The sequence below is a fragment of the Theobroma umbraticum genome, unplaced genomic scaffold (assembly GCF_002168275.2).
Source record: "Theobroma umbraticum cultivar Fairchild unplaced genomic scaffold, ASM216827v3 scaffold_146.0, whole genome shotgun sequence".
NCBI classification, from domain to species: Eukaryota; Viridiplantae; Streptophyta; class Magnoliopsida; order Malvales; family Malvaceae; genus Theobroma; species Theobroma umbraticum.
The window spans coordinates 6,928,432-6,947,656 of record NW_018397265.1 but is presented as its reverse complement, the minus strand read 5'-3'; the positions used below and the strand labels follow the sequence as shown (position 1 = coordinate 6,947,656).

Below are 19,225 nucleotides of genomic sequence, written 5' to 3'. Positions count from 1 at the left end.
TCCCTCAGATTTTCAGGACCCAGACTGCTTCCAGTTCTCTTCGCAAGCTCGGCATCAACACCGAAAGATCTCAACCCACCATGTTGCACGTAGTTGGCATGATCTTAATGAACTCTTTCCTTCTGTAGCTAATTCCAGCAGCTCCACTAACTATACTGCTAAACCTGCCAGCCCCAGCAGGAACATCATCCCCATATAGTCCAATAACAATGCGACCAACAGGCTCTCCATCAATGGCTATATCAAGAAAAGCTCGTTTGGTAGAAACTTTCTTGCTGCAATCAAGACTAGTAGTGTTAACATTCTGCTCCTGTCGATTGTCTTCCGTTGGAATTTCTACAGCCTGAGCCTTGGATGGATAGTGTTGTTCCAGAGCCTGGGAACCTAACAGGAGAAGCAGTGAAGAGTTGCCGGAAATTGTAAGCTCTCGCCTTGATAATTTGAACTGTCTCAGAATGGGGGAAGAAGGGGAAGCAGGAAAGGTAGGGAGTTGTGGAAGGGGAGCTGGTGCAGTTGGAGGGTGAAGTAATGGTGGGTAGGATTGTAAAAATTTTGGGCTCTGTAACATTTCTCTGCTTATTTCACTGCTTTTAACAGTTTTCCTTTCCTTTTGGGATTCTATCTTCACTGCCTCAAGAGAGTTCTGCTGTTACTGCTGCTGCAGATGAAATTCTGTTTGATATGCTTCTCTTTGCAGAGATTTTTGAGGATAAGAAAAATGGTGAATCAATCCATCCAAAATCCAAGAAATGCCTTGTTTTTATATGGTGCCTAAGACATACTCCCAATTCGCTGAGCCTGCTATGGGCCATCGCTTGAGTTAGAACATGAGGTCCTGATTTCCGGATTTTTTCTTTTATTAAAAGGAAAAAGATTAAAAAAAAAAACATAATACTCAAAAAGGCTCATACATTACTTAAAAAATATAAATAAATTTTTATTTTTTATTATATTCAATTAAGTTTTCATATCCGTTTATAGATATTATTAAGTTAATATGAAAAGTAAAAATGTTATATGTGATTCCTAAAATGTCTTTTTAAACTTATCCATAAAAAAGACTATCAGTTTATAAATAGATATCTTCACACCTTTTAGTGAAATTCAAAATATTATATTTCTCAAAAGCTTTGTCTTCTTTGTTTTTATTTTTATTAATTTTATAATTTTAAAATTTATTTAAATTTTATTTTTAAAATTTAAAATTATACGAAATTGAGTTTAAAGTTCGACACTTAACATTAACTAGCAATTATTGGATCCAGTCTACTTCTAATAATTATGCTTATAATTGTATAAATAGAATTTGAAGATTGTTATTTGTATTTTTATTAAATAAAATATTTAAACAAAAAGATTAGTATATCCATTTATTATTTATTTTTCCTTTTACTTTCTTATTTTTATCTTTTTTTTCACGATTTTTTATTTTTAATTACAAAATTGTGAGTTTTAATTAATCATAAATATGACGTAAAAATTAATTAGTTTATGCATTTCACGGCACTGTACCATATACTGTAATTGAGTTGAGTTCATGTCACTTAGGTTTAAGCCACTCTAAAACCCCAATCAGAATTTCCATTTCCTTTTGATATTCTTTCCAAAAGGAAAAATGGCGAAATCAATGGCAGTTATCAAGAATTGCTTATCGATCTCTTCTCTGCAACCCAAAACCCCTCAACACTTTCAACTGCCTCTTCTTACACCCACACTCTCTTCCATCTCACTCTCGCTCACGCTCCTTACGAGCTCCGACTCGGACAGTGACTCAGTTCCCTACTCAACTCCATCTCAGCCCTCAACGCCGTCGGAATCTTACAAGGACTCCAACTCCCACAGACGCTTATACGATGGCTCGCTTGAGAATGGCCTCGATGTGGGCGTTTATAAGGTGCAGTCAATTTCACCCTACTGGTTTTGGGTTCTTTTCTTCTTAACTTTATTCTTCAAATTCGAAACTTTTTGTTAGGAAAGCTTTTGGCAGTAGCTAAATTAAAAGGAAGTCGTATGGATTTTTTTGGGTTTCTGGAATTTTGGATGAATATTCAAACAGTTGTCCTTTTGAGTTTAATATGGGCATTTCGCAGCTGCTGTTAGAGGTTGAAATATTTTGTTTTGGAGCTGTGTTCCAAACGTTAACTCAGAGTGGTTCTGGACGTTTTGTTTTTTTTTTTTTTGTAGGCAATATTGGTCGGACAGGTAGGGCAGACCCCCGTGCAGAAGAAACTGAAGAATGGATTGGCGGTTACAATGTTTTCAGTGGCGACAGGTGGGATTCGCAACAACAGGAGGCCGTACGAGAATGAGGAACCGCAGGAGTATGCCAACCGCTGTGCTGTTCAGTGGCATCGAATTTGTGTTTACCAAGAGAAGTTGGGAGAGCTCCTCATGAAACATGTTGTGCCTGGGTGAGGTTTTATTCTAAGCTTCTTTCATATTACTTAATATGCTGAAATGCTTCTTTTGGTTTTGGATGATGTCCATTTTCTTCTCCCTTTGAGTTTCATTCCTTACCGCCATTTCTAACAATGACCCTTGTTATCTGCAAAAGTTAGCACAGGGGTCAATGAACGGGATTGCCTTGATGTAGGGAACAGAAGCATTCTGTAAACGATGGCTGGATGCTCTGACATGACCAATTCATTAAAGTTATTAGGCATTTTGTTTTTGAAGAAGTTGTCTTGCAATGCTCTGTTATAGCTAATTCTTGGATAACTGTGCAGTTATCCACTACCAAATTCAGAGAGCGTAAAAAATCTATTTACATCTAGAATTGGATAGTCCCTTTATTGAAACTGTTGCAGGCTAAGCCATCCTTAATGAGTATGAAATGCATGAGAAGGGTAAGTACAAGAATGAGGATTAAGTTGACATTGAAGATAATCGAATGATGCAGAATTTTCCTAGTAATGACTCCTTTATTGCATCATAAGGTTGTCGTTAGCAAAATATCTTCCTTTTATCAGCATGGATATATGACTCAGAACATATTTAAAAGATGCTATGCACTGTATCGTCAAATGACTGTGAACTGACTAATTAGATGGTCAAAGCCAAACGTCTGGAGTCTTGGGAGAACCATTGCTCATTAGCCAGTCAATGCCAAGAGAATAGTTGGTTTTGAAAGATTGCTTAATGAATGGCTTTGTGTATTGAATGTTCTTGAGTGCGGAGACTTTGCTGGATCATTTCTAAGCAGACCTGTTTTCCATAGAGATTTGTTTTTAATATCAACACTTGTGGTCATTGGTTCTGTTAATGTATAAAATTTAAAATGAAGAGTCTAATCAGTCCTTTCAGATGGGTGGGATATTGAACGATATTGTAATCTGGTTTTGAGCATGGCCTTATATTCTAATGACTGCAACTCCTTGTCATGATTATATCAGCTGTTGATTGTCTTCATTCTTGATCTAGGTTCTAATATTCTTCTCCCTATTTTTTTCCATTTGGGTGATGTAGTATGACCTTATATTTGGAGGGAAATCTGGAGACAAAAATCTTCACTGACCCAATCACTGGTCTGGTTCGTCGGATTCGAGAGGTTTCCATTCGTCGAAATGGTATGTATATTATATCTTTCATTCTTTATTTTAATATGCTCCAAGGATGGACAGGAAAATATCTGAACTGAACTAGTTACTTGCTCTATTGAGTATTTACTACCAAAAAAAAAAACTTTATACTTATTCTCTCAAGATTCTCTTTTTATCCTAAGAGGTTTTTGGTGCTTTAATATGGATTTTGACATGAGTAATGAGAATTTGTTTCTGATTAACATGTCATGCCATGTTTTATTTCCCCACTTGACAAAACCAAACATTCTAATGTGTCACTATTGGTCAAAATGGCGAGTGGTTTTGATGATTGAACATTAATTTTTTGGTTTGTTGACCCCATGAATGCGTTTTGACTTTTGTTCTGTTTTTAAGCACATCAAATTTTACTTGTATTACTTTCCTTCGAAAAAAGTTTAATAGCATTACTCTTCTACATAGGTTGTGGGTTATATATATTCAAATCGGTTTGTTATTCTATTTGCAACCTTAGTAAAAGGTATAGATCCTACATTATAATATTCAAAATGGTCACAGCTGTGCCTATGAGAACAATATCATCTCACTCGATTTTTTTTTTCTTTTCTGCTGATGAATGGTGACTGTCCCATGCATGGATGAATCTAAATTTAGGTTATCTTGTGGCTTATTGGCATAATCCTTCCTTTTTCTTTTTTTTTTCCATTTTTTTGCTCTTGGTTTACTAGTTCACAGATGAAATGATAGGAGATTAGTGCTTTTTTATTTTCGGTGAAGGCAAGTTGACAAATAACTTCACAGTTTTGCACCATAACGAGTTTCTCCTTGACTTTTATCGCAATCTTTGCTGTGGATTTTGCAGGTCGGGTTTTAGTTTTGGGAAAAGGCGATAATACCCTGCAAGCAACTCCAGGAGAAGTGAAGGGTGTTGGCTTTTAGTAGAACCTAGCAAACTTTGGTTATGGTTAAAGAACTAAAAATTTCTTTTGCATGGAACCAGTTTTCGCATTTGTAATCATACTATGTTTAAAGGTAATTTATGGATGAAAAAGTTTGCGCCAATTCGAAAGTTCTTGAAATTGCATGTTATGCGTAAAGTAGTTGTCTTAATAACTAATATTCCTGGCTGAGTTGGCTGGAGCAGTTGACTCTCCCTGTTTTGATGATATATCTCTATATGGTTCATCAGCCTGCACAATGTTAGATCCACGAGTCCATATTCTCAATTCAAAAAATATGTTTGATAAGTTATGGAATATCCCATGTTTATATATTTAAATACAACATTTCTTTAAATTGAAAGTGATTGGACGACTTGACAGTGGAATGACACAAGAGAAAGTTAGGAAATGCCATTTACCTACACAGCTGGAGAGAGTATCTCGCTAATGATATCCCTAACTATTTGTTTATCTGTATAATAATTTATGGGAGTGAGTTTCACAGATTCAATGATCATCAACTCAGTGAGGAAGGGAAACAAACATATATGTTAGAATATTTATAAATCCATGAATAAGTGATGAAAATAATAGGTCTAAGATAGCTTTTATGTTTACTCTGATATGTCGATAATATCATCATTTACTTGTGAAAACTCTCCATGTCACTAAATATAAATTGAAGTTTTAGATAATCAATATGTTTATTTTTATAATTAATTAACATTAATTATATATTTTTATTTTTTATTTATATGAAATTAATAGGTAATCAATATGTTTTATAATAAAAAAGTTTTATATAAATTTATCAATTATATAATAATTAAATATTTTAAATTAATTATATAGTTGCTGCTTGGGCTTATGCAAAGAACTTTACTACTGCGCCAAAAACAACTTTCGTTTTTGTTTTTATATCTCTGTGTATTTACGAAAGAGAAAGAAACGCTTTTGTTTCCATTTTCTCTTAATTTTTTTTTTCCGTTAAAAAGGAGAGAAAATGGCGACGACAGAGGCTTCCCAATCAGCGGATTCCTACGTCGGAAGCTTCATAAGCCTTATTTCCAAGTCCGAAATCCGGTACGAAGGCGTTCTTTTCCGTATCAACCCTCACGAATCCTCCATTGGCCTCAAAAACGGTGCGTTTTGCTTCCCCATTCTTTCTTCTTCCCCTTCCTTTCTTCCTTTTGCAGTGTACGATTAATTTGGGTATCTTTCTTTTATAATTTTAATAAAGAAAAAGAAAGGAAAGAAATGGTTTCGGGATTTCTTTTCTGTGACGGAAAGAATCGATCACATTTTTGCATCAAATTGCGAAGATTATAAGAAATGGAATTTGATGATATCTGCATTTCCTTTTTTCCTTGCAGTAAGATCTTTTGGTACGGAGGGACGAAAGAAGGATGGGCCGCAGGTTCTTCCAAGCGACAAAGTTTATGATTACATATACTTCCGAGGAAGCGACATTAAGGTATAATAAATAATGGCACTGACACTTTGGTAATAGTTATTATTACTGGAAGTTTAACAATAATTAGTTTTTCACTTTGGGTTGTGGAAATTATGTTTGAGATGTTTTGTAATGGAAGTTAGAAAAATTGTTTAGAGATTTAGCAAGCAGTGTTCTTCCCTGGTAAACACAATTCGGGTCGGGTTTGAACATGGAAATAAAGAACAGCTTTGTCTCTTATGTACTGTTTGATATTAGTGGATTCTGGTTTTAAGGGTTTGCACAAGAGGCTAAGTTCACAGCGTAGAGCCTATGTTTTCAGGTGACAGGCTCTTTGAGTAGATTGCCTTTCGTATGTGGTCTGTGTTCTGCATGGAATGTACTGAGTCCATAGTCATAGAATTCTATTTTGTAGCTGTAAGATGGTGTTAAATTAGGTGAAACTTTGTAACTTGGTCTGTATAATTAATACTCTGGTTGCATTCTTATCGGCAACTGTGGTTTTGAGATTGTAATAGATATGATAGGTTTTTAATTCTTGCTCTTTTTTTTTTTTTTGAGAATAATAATTTTGCCTAAATCTGTAAGTGTTTTATCTTGTTTTATGGACTTACACCTTGAGTGGATTCTGAGTTGTACCTTTTGTCCTTGCTCTATCAGGATTTGCAAGTTTTGTCTTCACTGTCTGTGCAAAGTGTGGCAGCCATACCTGATGATCCTGCTATCATTCAGGCATGAAATTTAAACAAGAAAGTTTTGTACCCATTGTGCTGTAGATGAAGAATAATTTATTTAATGTAACACCTTTTGCAGTCTCATTATCAACATCCTGCTGCATCTTCAAGCTTGCCACATTCTAGTACTAGTTCTATGACAAGTTTTAGTTCCAATTCACAGCTGGCACTTCCAAGTTCAAATTTCCAAGGCAGTGTGCCTCAATATCAGCCTGTGGGACATATGGTTTCTTGGGGTTCTTCAACTCCTCCCACTGTAAACAGCAACAAGCATACTATGCCAATGTATTGGCAAGGATTGAATGGGCCCTCAGGAGGTTATTCTTATTTACAGCCGTCTTTGCTTCGGCCACCACCTGGCTTGTTAGCATCACCTGGGATACAGCAGACGCAACATTCCACCGTAGATGCATCTATTCCGAGTGGTGCAACACACTTGCCAGAAATTCCTCATCTCTTACTGCCACCTAGTGCTAGCTCCCTCAACTCTACATTGCTTCCATCTTCAAGTGCTAGCTCCCAGAATTCCATATTGTTTCCACCTTCAAGTGCTAGCGCCCAGAACTCCACAATGCTGCCTCCTTCAAGTGCTAGCTCCCAGAACCACACAGTGCTGCCACCTTCAGGTGCTAGCACCCTAAACTCTACATTTGTATCAATCTCTTCCTCTGCTTTGCCCTCTGAGCTTCCTATTCATGCTGCTTCATTAGTTTCTAATGAAGCATCAAATTACACTGCATGTTATGACCCTAATGCTCCTGGTTTAACATTGAGTTCTAACTTGCCATTAGCATCTTCCTTGACTTCTTCTGTGGATACAAATAATATTGCTCTTCAATTCGGTGAGAAATCTAAATCAACTCTTGGCTCCACTTCCTCTTATCCAAATATGCCCACAGCTAAACCTCCTGTTGTTGGGACATCTGGCTCAAATCATCCTGAGGTACCAACTCCTTCTCTAGTGACCCAAGGCCAGCTTTTGCAGTCCGCACCCACTAGTCCACCCACAGTACTTTCTTCATCTCTTCCCCTCCAAACTGCTCAGAAAGATATTGAGGTGGTTCAAACATCAACATTAGAACCACTGTCAACAGATGCAGACGAGGCTCAGGCACCAATTTTGCCCACAGCATCAGTATCATCCGGAAAGGTATTTCTTCATTGTCTTTCCCAATGTCAAGATCAGTAAGATAACAACTGTATTCGAGTGGTGCACTGTCAATCTGGAAATGTTAGTGATACATCTCTGCGTCTGTGCATGCGTGCATTGTAGCTACCTTAGATATTTCTCAGGGTTATTGTTCTTAATATCCTACGTATGCAGATATTTTTCTTCTCTACTTTTGGCTACACATAATACATACTGCTTCTATATATATTATGGTATTTTCATTCTGCAATTAAACTGTGATTTGGAATCCTGATGCATTTTGCTTTTACAGATGAATGAAGCTTCTTTGGATTCTCAACACCATGACAAGGGGCTTGTTTGGGGAAGAAGAAATGGGGTAATGTATCAATCTTCTTTAATCTTTGAAGCTGCATTTAGGCACATTGATGTTGCTTTTCTTAAATTTTGATAGGTTAAATTTTAGTTTTTAACTGAATATATACTGGAGTGTTAAATTCCATGAATACCTATCAATTTTGAAGCTGCTATTTTGACCATGTTATTAAATCAAATTTGAGCAACTCATACATGAGGTTAACTGGCTTCTTTTCTGAATTTATTTATTTTTCGCATGCGGGGCGGGGGAATAATATAATTCTTAATAAATATCCTTAATACACAGAATGATTGAGGTGTCTTGTGTTGTCCTGTTAATTGGCCTAATGTTAAGCCACTCTTCCTTAAGTCCTTTGGGTATGGTTTTCTTTTCCTTTGCAATATTTCTTAGGGCTACTTATGCAAATTTCTCTCTTGCATCTACTATTCTGCATGATTATTTGGGGATCAATTAGAGGATTTGGGTTAACCCATTTTACTTATTTATTTATCATATTTTCTGGATAAACATGTGTTATTATATCCAATTTTGTGTCAATTTTCTTTTTGATAATTAATTGCCTTGCTTTTGCTTCCTACTTATTGTTGTTTTTGGTTAACATGATTAATTGTTTAGGGTTTGTTGGTTAATCGTCTGTTTTGAACATTTACATGACTACATGAATTTTTCAATTTCCAACTAATGGAGATTGCTTTAGTTTTTCTTCCTTTTTTATTTCCTTTTATTCACTAATCTGAATGTGCCAAATCTCTGTAATATATTAGGTACAATTATTCTGTTTCCTATTTTCCAACTTCTTGCTTTTTTCTTCATGTATATTCAATATTTACTGTCTTTCAGTTCAGCTTTTGTTATATTATGTTCATGATATGGCGTTTGATCTTTGCTCCCATGCTGTTTCCTTACAGCCATATGTTGCCACGTCACAGACTCACCGAATTATTAAGGGCCATGTGGAGGAAAGAGAAAACAATGTAATGAGGAAATACAGTTTATATTCTTTATATTCTATGAATATTGGTATTTACCTTCTGTCAATCATTTACATTTTCACATATTTGTTTGGAATTGTTCTATATACCTTCCAGTCCAATAGAGTTACTTTGCAGTCTCACAACACTAATAAGGTCCATGTAAGGGGGAGAAGAAATGGGGTAATTCTTTTAGCTTCTTTGAGTTACAGAACTTCACTTTACCTCTGATGGACTTATATATCATGGGAACTCCATTATATGTCTTTGTGCTACCTCATTTTCCCTTTCAGTTGTATGGAACTGCATCACACTTTCAACCCAGTAACAGAAGCCACACAGGGGGAATGGAAAAGGTAGTACTCCATTTGTTTTCCTTTTAACTTACAGTTATTGTCTTCTAACTGACTTTCCGTATTTTGATAAATTTTATGTGGATTCTTAATCTCCTAGATGAATGGAACTGCTCCTCGCCCTTATTATGGTAGCCGGGGCAGTGCGCAAGGAAGAACAAACAGGGTAATAAATGTGTTTTTTGTGGTTTCTTTTCCTTTTTTTTTTTTTTTTAAATTACGAATTAGTAGCTCAGAACACTTTAGAAACTTATACCTGTCATTGGATCTGAAAGGCCAAAACTTTAGCCTACTAATTAATATGATATTTTACTTGCATCAGAGACAATAAAGCTTGGAATAGAATTAAACTGTTGAGGGAATGATCAATTAATAAGCAATTGGTTAATTAGAAAGATTTCCCCTCAAATTGAAAGTCTAAGCCATACAACTCTTTCAGCACTAAATTTGAATTATGCAATTATTAATCTATGCTATATGGCAATATTTTTGGGATCTTTTCTGACTCAATGTTGCTTTTTCAGTATGCGTTGTTCAAAATAATCAAACTTCTTAACATAGGATTTGAAGCAAAGCTGTGGTAAAAAAACTTGCTGAAAATAAATTATCTAATACTGGATCCAGATGTCCTGATTCTCTAACTTCCTCTGGTTTCATGTGGGCTCAAAATTCTACACTCAGATTAAATTCCATTGACACAGGCATCCTCAATCCCACATTCCACACACCTTATGTTCCAAACTGGTACCCCCATTCCACTTGTATAAGACTGCAGTAGGGCATCTTGCGTTTAGAAAAAGGAAAAATGTTGAAGCTGAACCGACTCTTTTAGGTTTGAAAAAATGGACATGCAGTTGAACTGCTAAAGAGGCTCAGGTTATTATAGAGAAGATCACTTTGTTCTTCCAATCCTCTCTATCCTTTTTACTGTTTTTGAGAGATGCCTATTAAGAGGAAGAGATCATCCTCAAATTTATGTTTAGCTATTATAATTGCTAAATGTTTTGATTTGTAGATTTCACGCTCTGTTACCGAGTACCCTAAGGATTTTGATTTTGAGGCAATGAATGAGAAATTCAACAAAGAGGAGGTCTGGAATGAATTTGGCAAAAGTAGTAAAGGTGTATCAGAAGACAATGGGGATGCAGATGATAGTCAGGAAGATGATAGACAACATGAAGATGCAGAAGTACTGCTAAAAGCTGACATAAAGGTGAGATTGCTAGAATTGGTTGTTACTCTAATTTTTGTTATATATGTTTAAGCAATGTTTAATCTGGTTTCTATTCGTTTATGGTAACACCTTCTTGCCCTCTGTTTCACAGCCTGTGTATGCTAAGGATGAGTTTTTTGATTCTCTTTCTTCAAGTACATTTGATCGTGAGCCAAAGAAAGGAAGGTCTAAGTTTTCTGAGCAGAAGAAATTAGATGCAGAGGTAGTTTGCTCTCATGGTCTGTTCCACTGTTAGATTTATGCTTGGTTATTTGATTTTGACTTTTGCCTGATGATGGATGTTTCAGACATTTGGCGGTATCCAAATTAATCGTGGTGGAGGTGGTGGTCGGAGAGCAGGGCACGGTGGCTGGTCACAGGGTTCTAGATATGGAAGGGGATACGAACATGGTGGGAGAGGCCAGGGACGGGCTGTGTGGAGTCGTGTGACCTAGTTAGCTCTTTTAAATGTAGTTATGATAGGCATAGGATCTAACAAAGGGCATCTAGCAGAAACAAGAAATTGGGAATTTAACTTAATGCTTGTAATGGTTTTGCCAGTGCTAAAGCAACAAGCCAGCTGACCTGTAATGAATCATTATGAATTCTATGCGAAAAAGTCCTTAGGCTAATCCATCTTAGCTAATTGATTTTAAAGCAGGTAAAAGTTGTTGCATTTCCTGCATTGCCATGCTGGGATTCAACCTTTCTGTGCTAATTACCAACAGTTCTATAAGGTTGTATTTGGTAATTTTGTTGGCTGCCCTTCTTTTTCTTTCCTGTTTCTTTCTTTTCTTAGAGAAGATATATAATGTTTGAGCAACGATACTGTCATTTTGGATCAAAGGAAATTCTGGTCATTTTGGCTTTGGATCATTTTAGATATAGGTCATTTCAGGTTCGGATCATTTTCGGATTCAAATCATTTGGGTTTAATTCTTGGATTAATTAGGTCGGGTTTATTTTGAATTCACATTATTGAATTTTAAAGGAAAATCAATTTAAATTCAAGCTGTTTTGGATTCAAATCATTTGGGTTTGGATCATTTTGAGTTAGAGCTGGTGAGGACTTTAGATTTTTTTGGATTTCAAACTAGGTTGGATTGGATTCGGATTTGACAAGTACAAGAAAGAAATATGATTTTATTTGAAATTAATTGAGACAAGAAAATTGTTTTATTTTGTTTTTTTAAGAAAAAATGAGTTTATGAAAGCAATAGGTGTAAAATGGTGAGAATGAATTGCAGCAAATTAATAATGGAGCAATGATCAATGGAATTGGGAACTAAGTAAGAAGCAGTGGAGGCACCTAGCAGCATGAACATGTATCTCCTCAAATTTTATCATTATTCTCTACTTTGTAATTAATTGCTGCTTCACTAGGAATACCACTCAATCAAGTGATTAAGCCTTAGCCTTATTTCGAGAGAAGCAAATTTCTTAACGGATGATTAAAAATACTATTTTATCAAGTAATTATTTATGTCTTGCATCATAGCATTTAGCTCATTAATTAGTATATGATTATTGATGAGCAGTTTGCTTCTAATTCTTAAACTTAACTAGAGTTAAAGAGTATATTTATATGTTGCGAGAATTAACCAATGTTTAAATAATCCAAATAGTAACAATAGGTGAGAGAGTGGATTTCGATATTCTCCTATAAATATGATTTATTAGTAAATAGTTGTACATAAATACAATTATGTGATGACTGTAGGTTCCTCCATTGCTGTGAAGTCCTTCAGCTTTGACACAGACAATGCCAAATCTATTAATGGCTTCAGTGCGACCTGGGCATCCATGTCATGTTTAGAAACATCTGGTTCAAACTGTTCGATGTAGATTCGAATGGTAGCACCGGCTGAACCAGTTCCCGACAGGCGAAATATAATCCTTGAACCATCGGTGAAAACAAATCTAACACCTTGCTTTGAGGCCACACTTCCATCCACAGGATCAGTGTATGCAAAGTCATCAGCAAATTGAAGGACATAATCTCCATACTTGGCTCCTTCCTTACTCTTAGAGGCCAGATCTCTAAGGTATTCAATCATTTTAGTAGCACCTTCGGATTCACATTCTTCATAATCATATCTAGAGAAGAAATTTCTTCCATATGTTGCCCAGTGTTCTTTGACAACATCACTGACAGACACCAGTTTCTCCCCTGGTTTCTTGTCTTTGTTTCGATATGCTATAATTGAGAGCCATGCTAAGACAGCCCATATGCCATCCTTCTCGCGAATGTGATCAGAACCAGTGCCAAAACTTTCTTCACCACAGATTGACAGCTTCCCATCATCCATAAGATTTCCAAAGAATTTCCAGCCGGTGGGAACCTCAAAGAAGGTAAGACCCAATAATTCCGCAACACGATCGAGTGCACCACTAGTTGGCATGGATCGAGCTAAACCCACAGGACCATTCCGGAAGTATGGGATTGCTTCTTGTGCATTGGCAGCGATGATTGCAACTGAGTCTGAAGGAGTAACGAAGAACTTTTTACCTAGAATCATGTTTCTGTCGCCATCCCCATCACTTGCAGCCCCAAAATCAGGTCCATTCTCACTGTACATGGTGTTGACCAAATCCTTTGCATATGTAAGATTAGGGTCTGGATGACCATGTCCAAAATCCTCCAGAGCCACTCCATTCGATATAGAATCGGGGCTGGCTCCTAGCTTGTCCACAAAGATGGGTTTCGCATATGCACCGGTAACAGCATGCATGGCATCAAATACAAACCTGAAATCTGATCTTGAGAGAAGGCTTCTGATGAGCTGGAAATCAAACACACTCTCCATTAATTCCAGATAGTCAGAAACTGGATCTATAACTTCGACACTGAAGTTTCCATACTTTGTAACTCCCCAGACGAGAAACGTCAACATCAGGAATCTCAGCCATTTTAATCTCAGAAATAGAAAGGGTGTTTCCATATATCTTGTCAGTGATGGATTCAGGTGCAGGTTGCCCACTGCTGTAATTAAACTTGATACCCCAGTCATATTCAGGGCCTCCAGGATTATGGCTTGCACTCATGATAAATCCACCATTGGCCTTCCTCTTCCGAATTACAGCAGAAACAGCTGGTGTGGACATAATTCCTTCCCTGCCAACCAATATTTTGCCAACACCATTGCCGGCAGCAATTTTGATAATTATCTGTGCAGCTGCACGGTTGAAGTATCGTCCATCACCTCCCAAAACCAAGACTCCATTCTTGTAATCCTCGGGTGGCAATGAATTAAACAATGCTTGGATCCAATTTGAAAGATAATTCTCTTGCATAAAAACTTTAACCTTTTTCCGAAGCCCACTTGTCCCGGTCTTCTGCCCTTCAATCGGCTTTGTGGGAACTGAACTTATCTTCATTCCTTCAGGCTCGACAATGGGGGTGGAGGAAGAAGAAGAAGAAGAAGCTTTGGTGGTGAAAGGAGAGTGGGATACGGAAAACGAATTCGTTTTGAGAGGGAAGCCATAGCTATAGAAACGAGAAGACGAAGAAGAAGGGATAGGAGGGGCATTTGATGATCGCTTTGCTGATCGGGAAACAGTAGGGAAGAAACCTTCCAGTCTCATAAAACAAGAAGCCATTTCCTTTTTTAAATGTTACCAATGTATGTGTATGTATATATATATACCATTAATCCTAATCCTAATCCTATCTTAAGCTTAATTCTTTTCCTAATCTAATTCTAACTAACTGTGTAATAGTCTAACTAGATAATAGTATTGTATCATAACTCTAATTAAATAATTTATATAATTATCTTAATAACATATAAATATAATTTTAAAACCTATTTAAAATCGATTTTCAAAAAACTCAGAAAAACTCACAATATATTCGATCAAAGATCATATCCGATGTTGTAATGATTAATCCAATAATCCATTATTTCAATTATGGAGAAGCTATGGAATGTTTGTCCTTTTATCTAGCAAGAATGGGATAGAGAAGTAGTAAAGAGAAATTTCAGGGCTGGAAATCCCTCGAGGTCTTGGGTCAGAGTTCCACTATAACGCAATCGCCATGGCTCATCTTCATCGAACACCAGCAAGCCATCTACAAGTTCAGAGATTTCTTTCTTCCAGAAAATTCTACTGTACTCCTGACTGCAGGTCAGAAACTCATTTACCAGGATGGGTTATTACTCCACCATCTCCTTCCGCTGTCCTTCGAAATACCCTTGGATAACTAATTAATTCTTTCCAGGGTTACATGGTCACGATCCTGGCACATCTCAAAAGGAGTTGAATCATCACCCTCAATGTTTGATTAATTGCTTTAAAAGAAACCCATACAATAACAGGGATGGTGATGTTATTTAATTTTCGAATATTTAGAATTATTGAACCCAATTACATAAGATCCAAATATTTTATATTTGAATTTGAAACAGATTTAAATAAAAAATTTATTAATTTAATCAATAAATTTAAAATAACTTAATCTTAAGTGACTTATCTAATATAATGGATTCGGTATACTTAATTAATTCAAATCGAATATTTATAAATTCGGATATTTTGAAAAAATAATAGAATTTAATTAATAAATACCTTAAAAAGAGACACCTTTATCCGTCCCCATTCTTATGCAACGCTCAATCAAGGAATACTGGGCCGTAAACGTCATTAGGGCCCACCTACTGCAAGCCTGGTATCGGAGTGGACGAAACATAGAGAAGTGGACACAAGATTGTAATTAAAAAAGAAAAGAAAATAAAGAATTTTAAAAAAATGAAAAATAAAAATCAGAAAAAAAAAAAAACAACAATTGCGACACGTAAAAGAACAGGCGACCAAATGAAGCCAAAATAGAACTGACGCCACGACACAAGTAACACAACCACTTCTCTTCCAGCTTCCATGTCTTGTCGTCAGCTTCTAAAATATTATAATCGAGAAATAATATTTATTTATTATCACATAAATATAAAATATTAAAAAATAAATTTTTTTATTTGATAAAATAATTAATATTTAATTTACTGAAATTATATAAAATTTATACATTAAACAAGATAACAAAACCGACTAATAACACCATTAGCGGAAGGGAGGGTAGTAGGGCTTCGCTTTCTAAAAATTTTAAATTTTTATAATATATTTATCTTTTTTAAAATTTTATTTTCATAAATATTATTTTTATTCTAAATAGTCACCAATTCTTCATAACATGATTATTATTATTATTATTAAGTTTTAATTTATTATTATTCAGTTATTTTAATGAACATGTTATCACCACGTACAACGTGGGACATAGGCCATTGTCAGCTAATGACGCGCAAATTTGCATGCCTGCAGCCAGCACTAGTCTTCCACAAACTAATAAAAAAATTAATTTTTTTATTTCCCGTTGTAATAATAAAATTCCCTTAATAATTAAATCTAGATTTTTGTTTAAATCAAATGTCTTGCTTAATTTTTTTTAAGAATTAGAAGATTTACGGGGTAAAAAAAAGTTATTGAGCATTACGTAATTTAAATTGTAGGCAATTTTCATGCTTGTAATAATAATAATAATTAATAAGTAAGTCTCTATTCACATCCTTATCATTTTCCAGAACAAATAAAACAAATTACGTATTTGGAACATCAAGAAAAAGAAAGGGTAATCAGGAGGCATCAAAAGACATATTTTTGGACCTACAGAGTTCAACTAGGCATTAATTATTGAAAAGGATTTTGTCACTCAATTTTTATTTTATTTTTCAAATTAAGAACCAAAAAAATTTGTTAAATCAAATAATTATGGACGTCGATTATGATTGATTAAGCAATTAATTTATAAAGATTTTCTGATTTTTCCCATTTTTTTAAACTAAAAAATGGAGTTAATTGAGATTTAAGGCCACATAATCGAGGGTGATGATATTCAAGAGGAGTTAATTACATGGTGCATGTTTATGCTGTAAATTAAATGGTCCCAACGGCCACCTACCCTAATTTTGCTAGGTTGTTTCATATCTTAGTTAAGCTGCCTAAGTAATCACTTGCCATTTTCTTAACCAGCCATTTTAGCTAACCTAGAGAGAGAAAGGCATCTGAGATAGAAAGACAAAGAAATTAGAGCTAGTAGTCCACAGGCAGGTTTATATTTGATGTGTTGAACGTAGAGAGATTGTGTACATTATTTTTAAATCAAATGTTATCATATCTTTAAAAAATAAATTTAAAAATTGATACAAGAAGAGTATGTTAAATTTAAATCCAGTACAATATAATTCTGTATTAGATTTAAGTTTATTAATAAAATGACATTATTTGATTCAATTCATGCCTATAAACCCCAATCAACGTTATGGAAATTGCAAGTCTTGGCAAAAAGTTCCCAGGCTCACTTAAAAGGTCAATTCCCATTTTTTGTCTCAGCTTTTTGACACAATCCCATCTCAGAAAAAGTGTCCCTCTACTTGTACTCTAGAGAGAGAGAGAGGGAGAGGGAGAGGGAGAGGAGGGGAAAGGGATCAGAAAGGTGAGGGAGGGAGGGAATGGATGTGAGGAAAATAGTGGTGGTAGTAGAGGATGTAGATGTAGCAAGAACAGCCCTGCAATGGGCTCTCCGCAACTTACTTCGCTATGGTGATTTGCTAACTCTCCTTCATGTCTTCTCTCCCACTACATCCGGGAACAAGAAGAAAGCAAGGCTGCTTCGCTTGCAAGGCTATCAGCTGGCGCTCTCCTTCAAGGAAATATGTAACTCCAATTTCTTCAACGTGAGTTTGAACTCGAGTACTTTTCCTGTTCTTTTCGTTTCGTCCATAAGTTCTTTATGTGACATATTATCTCACGGATATGCCATAATCAGAGAATTGTGTTGCAGACAAATATTGAGATGATTGTCACGGAAGGCGACCAGGAAGGCAGGAAGATTCTGGCCATGGTGCGGGAGATTGGAGCCTCTGTTCTTGTTGTTGGTCTCCATGATCAGAGCTTCCTTTACAAGTGAGTTAATTTTGTTTCTTGTCAGTGATTTTTTTCCCTTGTTTAATCGTTGTTGCCATGATTCATCCGGAGCCTGGAAGGGGTGAATCAGGGAAACCATTTCCAGGGTATTTTGACTGGGGGGAGCTTTCTAGGAAGGTACAAGAAATGGTCAAACTGTCATAAGATCTTAGGCATGGTAACTTTCCAGGCCATTTCGGGACTCAATTATTTATCAGGATAAAGAAGAAAACAAGTTCAAAACTTGGAGGCTTATAGCCAATTATTTTATGATGATGCCTGAGGCTGAGAAGGACCACAAGAAAACAGGCCCCGGCGGCTGTACTTTAGGGTGGAAAGTCTCAGGCATTGTTCGCTAAACCCGGCACGTACAAGCATGTGGCTTTGTTCATTGCCTGGAAGAAACAGTCAAAAACCCTTTTGGGGGTCCAGCTGGTAATGTTAATTAGTACTAGATTTGAGTAATTGTTGGGATGCTTCTCCCTTTGTCAATTAGCAATGGACGAAAGTTCCCTGCAGCCTAAAGGCATGGAGCGCTTCTGAAATCATGGGATGATCAAAGATTCAAGAGGTTTACTGTCAACTAGGCTAGATTTCTTATGGGAAACCTCAACCTAGCTAGTTGTTTGAAAGCAGACTCATTAGGATATACTTGCTATATTTTTACATACAATCGCTTCTCTTTTTTGTTTATTTTCAACCATGAAATTGATTGACTGAGTAATGTTAGAGTTGAAAGTGAAATTACCCAATTCAGAGTTAACCATTAGACTTGAATCTCATGGAAACATGAATTATGACAATAAATACTGCAGCAAATCATGGTTGCAGATTGCATTGGTCATGGTGTCTTTGCACCATAGCCGAGGGCTGGTAACAAAACTCAAATCAGTGTTTTTCTTTGGCATGATGTCGGCATAGGTTGGCCATGGCCCACGACAGCATAGCACATAGCTTCAACTGCAGAGTACTTGCCATCAAGCAACCAGAATTGGCACCACCGAGGACCAAGACCAGAGAAATGCTATCAGGGCTAGACAGTTCAACTAACATGGACTTTTCCCAAATCGAGATTTCCGGATTACAGTAAGATAAAAACCCACCAATTTTCCCTTTCAAGTTTCTCATTTTCTTGCACCCTTGCTTGGGACAAGGAAACAAGTAATTTTCTTGGTGATTTTCTTGCAAAATCTTGATTACAGGGTCCCTGATATTCCTACCCCAAAGATTCCATATCGAATCTGTCCAAGCCCTTCTGCAATTATATGGAGGTCGTCAAGGAAATCCAGGAAAAAGAGGAGCTATACCAATGGAGCTTGAACATTAAAAGCTTAGATTACATCCAAAATGCACATAGTTTTTAAGCTAATTGTCACATTTTCTGGGCACAGTTTGTTCTTTAGGATTTCAGCTTCTCATACAGTTACAGAACACACAAAAAAAAAAAAAAATACAAATGAACAATGGAGATTGACATCATACAACAATGTTTAGCTTAGTTTTGATATGTGAAAGACTGTTTTAATCAAGTCATTATCATTGTTCTGTACCCA

The 19,225-nt window shown here is 36.0% G+C and overlaps 3 protein-coding genes and 2 pseudogenes across 7 annotated transcripts; 3 read left to right on the top strand and 2 right to left on the bottom strand.

Annotated features, from left to right (window-relative positions):
- Window positions 1-70: 70 nt before the first annotated feature.
- Window positions 71-568, bottom strand: LOC149526820 (peptidyl-prolyl cis-trans isomerase CYP26-2, chloroplastic pseudogene; annotated as a pseudogene).
- Window positions 569-1,615: 1,047 nt separating this feature from the next.
- On the top strand, window positions 1,616-4,618 carry LOC110422825 (Nucleic acid-binding, OB-fold-like protein). Its single transcript, XM_021436837.1, has 4 exons — window positions 1,616-1,894; window positions 2,185-2,411; window positions 3,466-3,566; window positions 4,402-4,618. The coding sequence occupies exons 1-4, from the start codon at window positions 1,616-1,618 to the stop codon at window positions 4,476-4,478; spliced, it is 684 nt and encodes a 227-aa protein (XP_021292512.1). The 3' UTR covers window positions 4,479-4,618.
- A 759-nt stretch (window positions 4,619-5,377) lies between these two features.
- On the top strand, window positions 5,378-11,344 carry LOC110422814 (protein decapping 5-like). Of its 4 annotated transcripts, XM_021436828.2 has the most exons (13): window positions 5,378-5,622; window positions 5,854-5,954; window positions 6,594-6,665; window positions 6,747-7,293; window positions 7,567-7,817; window positions 8,110-8,175; window positions 9,084-9,149; window positions 9,264-9,329; window positions 9,440-9,502; window positions 9,600-9,665; window positions 10,515-10,712; window positions 10,825-10,935; window positions 11,021-11,344. In XM_021436828.2, exons 1-13 carry the CDS (start codon window positions 5,484-5,486, stop codon window positions 11,165-11,167), a joined length of 1,893 nt encoding a protein of 630 aa, XP_021292503.1. In that variant the 5' UTR covers window positions 5,378-5,483; the 3' UTR covers window positions 11,168-11,344. The 4 variants fall into 4 exon arrangements, with proteins under 4 accessions (XP_021292503.1, XP_021292502.1, XP_021292501.1 ...); XM_021436827.2 differs by having other exon boundaries at window positions 6,831-7,817; XM_021436826.2 differs by having other exon boundaries at window positions 6,747-7,817.
- Window positions 11,345-12,415: 1,071 nt separating this feature from the next.
- On the bottom strand, window positions 12,416-14,302 carry LOC110422653 (phosphoglucomutase, chloroplastic pseudogene; annotated as a pseudogene).
- A 2,654-nt stretch (window positions 14,303-16,956) lies between these two features.
- On the top strand, window positions 16,957-19,225 carry LOC110422667 (Adenine nucleotide alpha hydrolases-like superfamily protein). Of its 2 annotated transcripts, none has more exons than XM_021436671.2 (4): window positions 16,957-17,443; window positions 17,536-17,672; window positions 18,594-18,758; window positions 18,875-19,225. In XM_021436671.2, exons 1-4 carry the CDS (start codon window positions 17,219-17,221, stop codon window positions 18,990-18,992), a joined length of 645 nt encoding a protein of 214 aa, XP_021292346.1. In that variant the 5' UTR covers window positions 16,957-17,218; the 3' UTR covers window positions 18,993-19,225. The 2 variants fall into 2 exon arrangements, with proteins under 2 accessions (XP_021292346.1, XP_021292347.1); XM_021436672.2 differs by having other exon boundaries at window positions 16,958-17,443; window positions 17,551-17,672.

What these genes read in the sequence shown, in the direction of transcription:
- LOC110422814 (XM_021436826.2), top strand. Translation starts at nt 5,484, where the DNA reads ATGGCGACGACAGAGGCTTCCCAATCAGCGGATTCCTACGTCGGAAGC. An exon ending in CATCAGTATCATCCGGAAAG is followed by an intron (nt 7,818 to 8,109) that starts GTATTTCTTCAT and finishes TTGCTTTTACAG; the next exon opens with ATGAATGAAGCTTCTTTGGA. An exon ending in TGCTAAAAGCTGACATAAAG is followed by an intron (nt 10,713 to 10,824) that starts GTGAGATTGCTA and finishes TCTGTTTCACAG; the next exon opens with CCTGTGTATGCTAAGGATGA.
- LOC110422825 (XM_021436837.1), top strand. Translation starts at nt 1,616, where the DNA reads ATGGCGAAATCAATGGCAGTTATCAAGAATTGCTTATCGATCTCTTCT. An exon ending in ATGAAACATGTTGTGCCTGG is followed by an intron (nt 2,412 to 3,465) that starts GTGAGGTTTTAT and finishes TGGGTGATGTAG; the next exon opens with TATGACCTTATATTTGGAGG. An exon ending in GGTTTCCATTCGTCGAAATG is followed by an intron (nt 3,567 to 4,401) that starts GTATGTATATTA and finishes TGGATTTTGCAG; the next exon opens with GTCGGGTTTTAGTTTTGGGA.
- LOC110422667 (XM_021436671.2), top strand. Translation starts at nt 17,219, where the DNA reads ATGGATGTGAGGAAAATAGTGGTGGTAGTAGAGGATGTAGATGTAGCA. An exon ending in GTAACTCCAATTTCTTCAAC is followed by an intron (nt 17,444 to 17,535) that starts GTGAGTTTGAAC and finishes TGCCATAATCAG; the next exon opens with AGAATTGTGTTGCAGACAAA. An exon ending in ATCGAGATTTCCGGATTACA is followed by an intron (nt 18,759 to 18,874) that starts GTAAGATAAAAA and finishes TCTTGATTACAG; the next exon opens with GGTCCCTGATATTCCTACCC.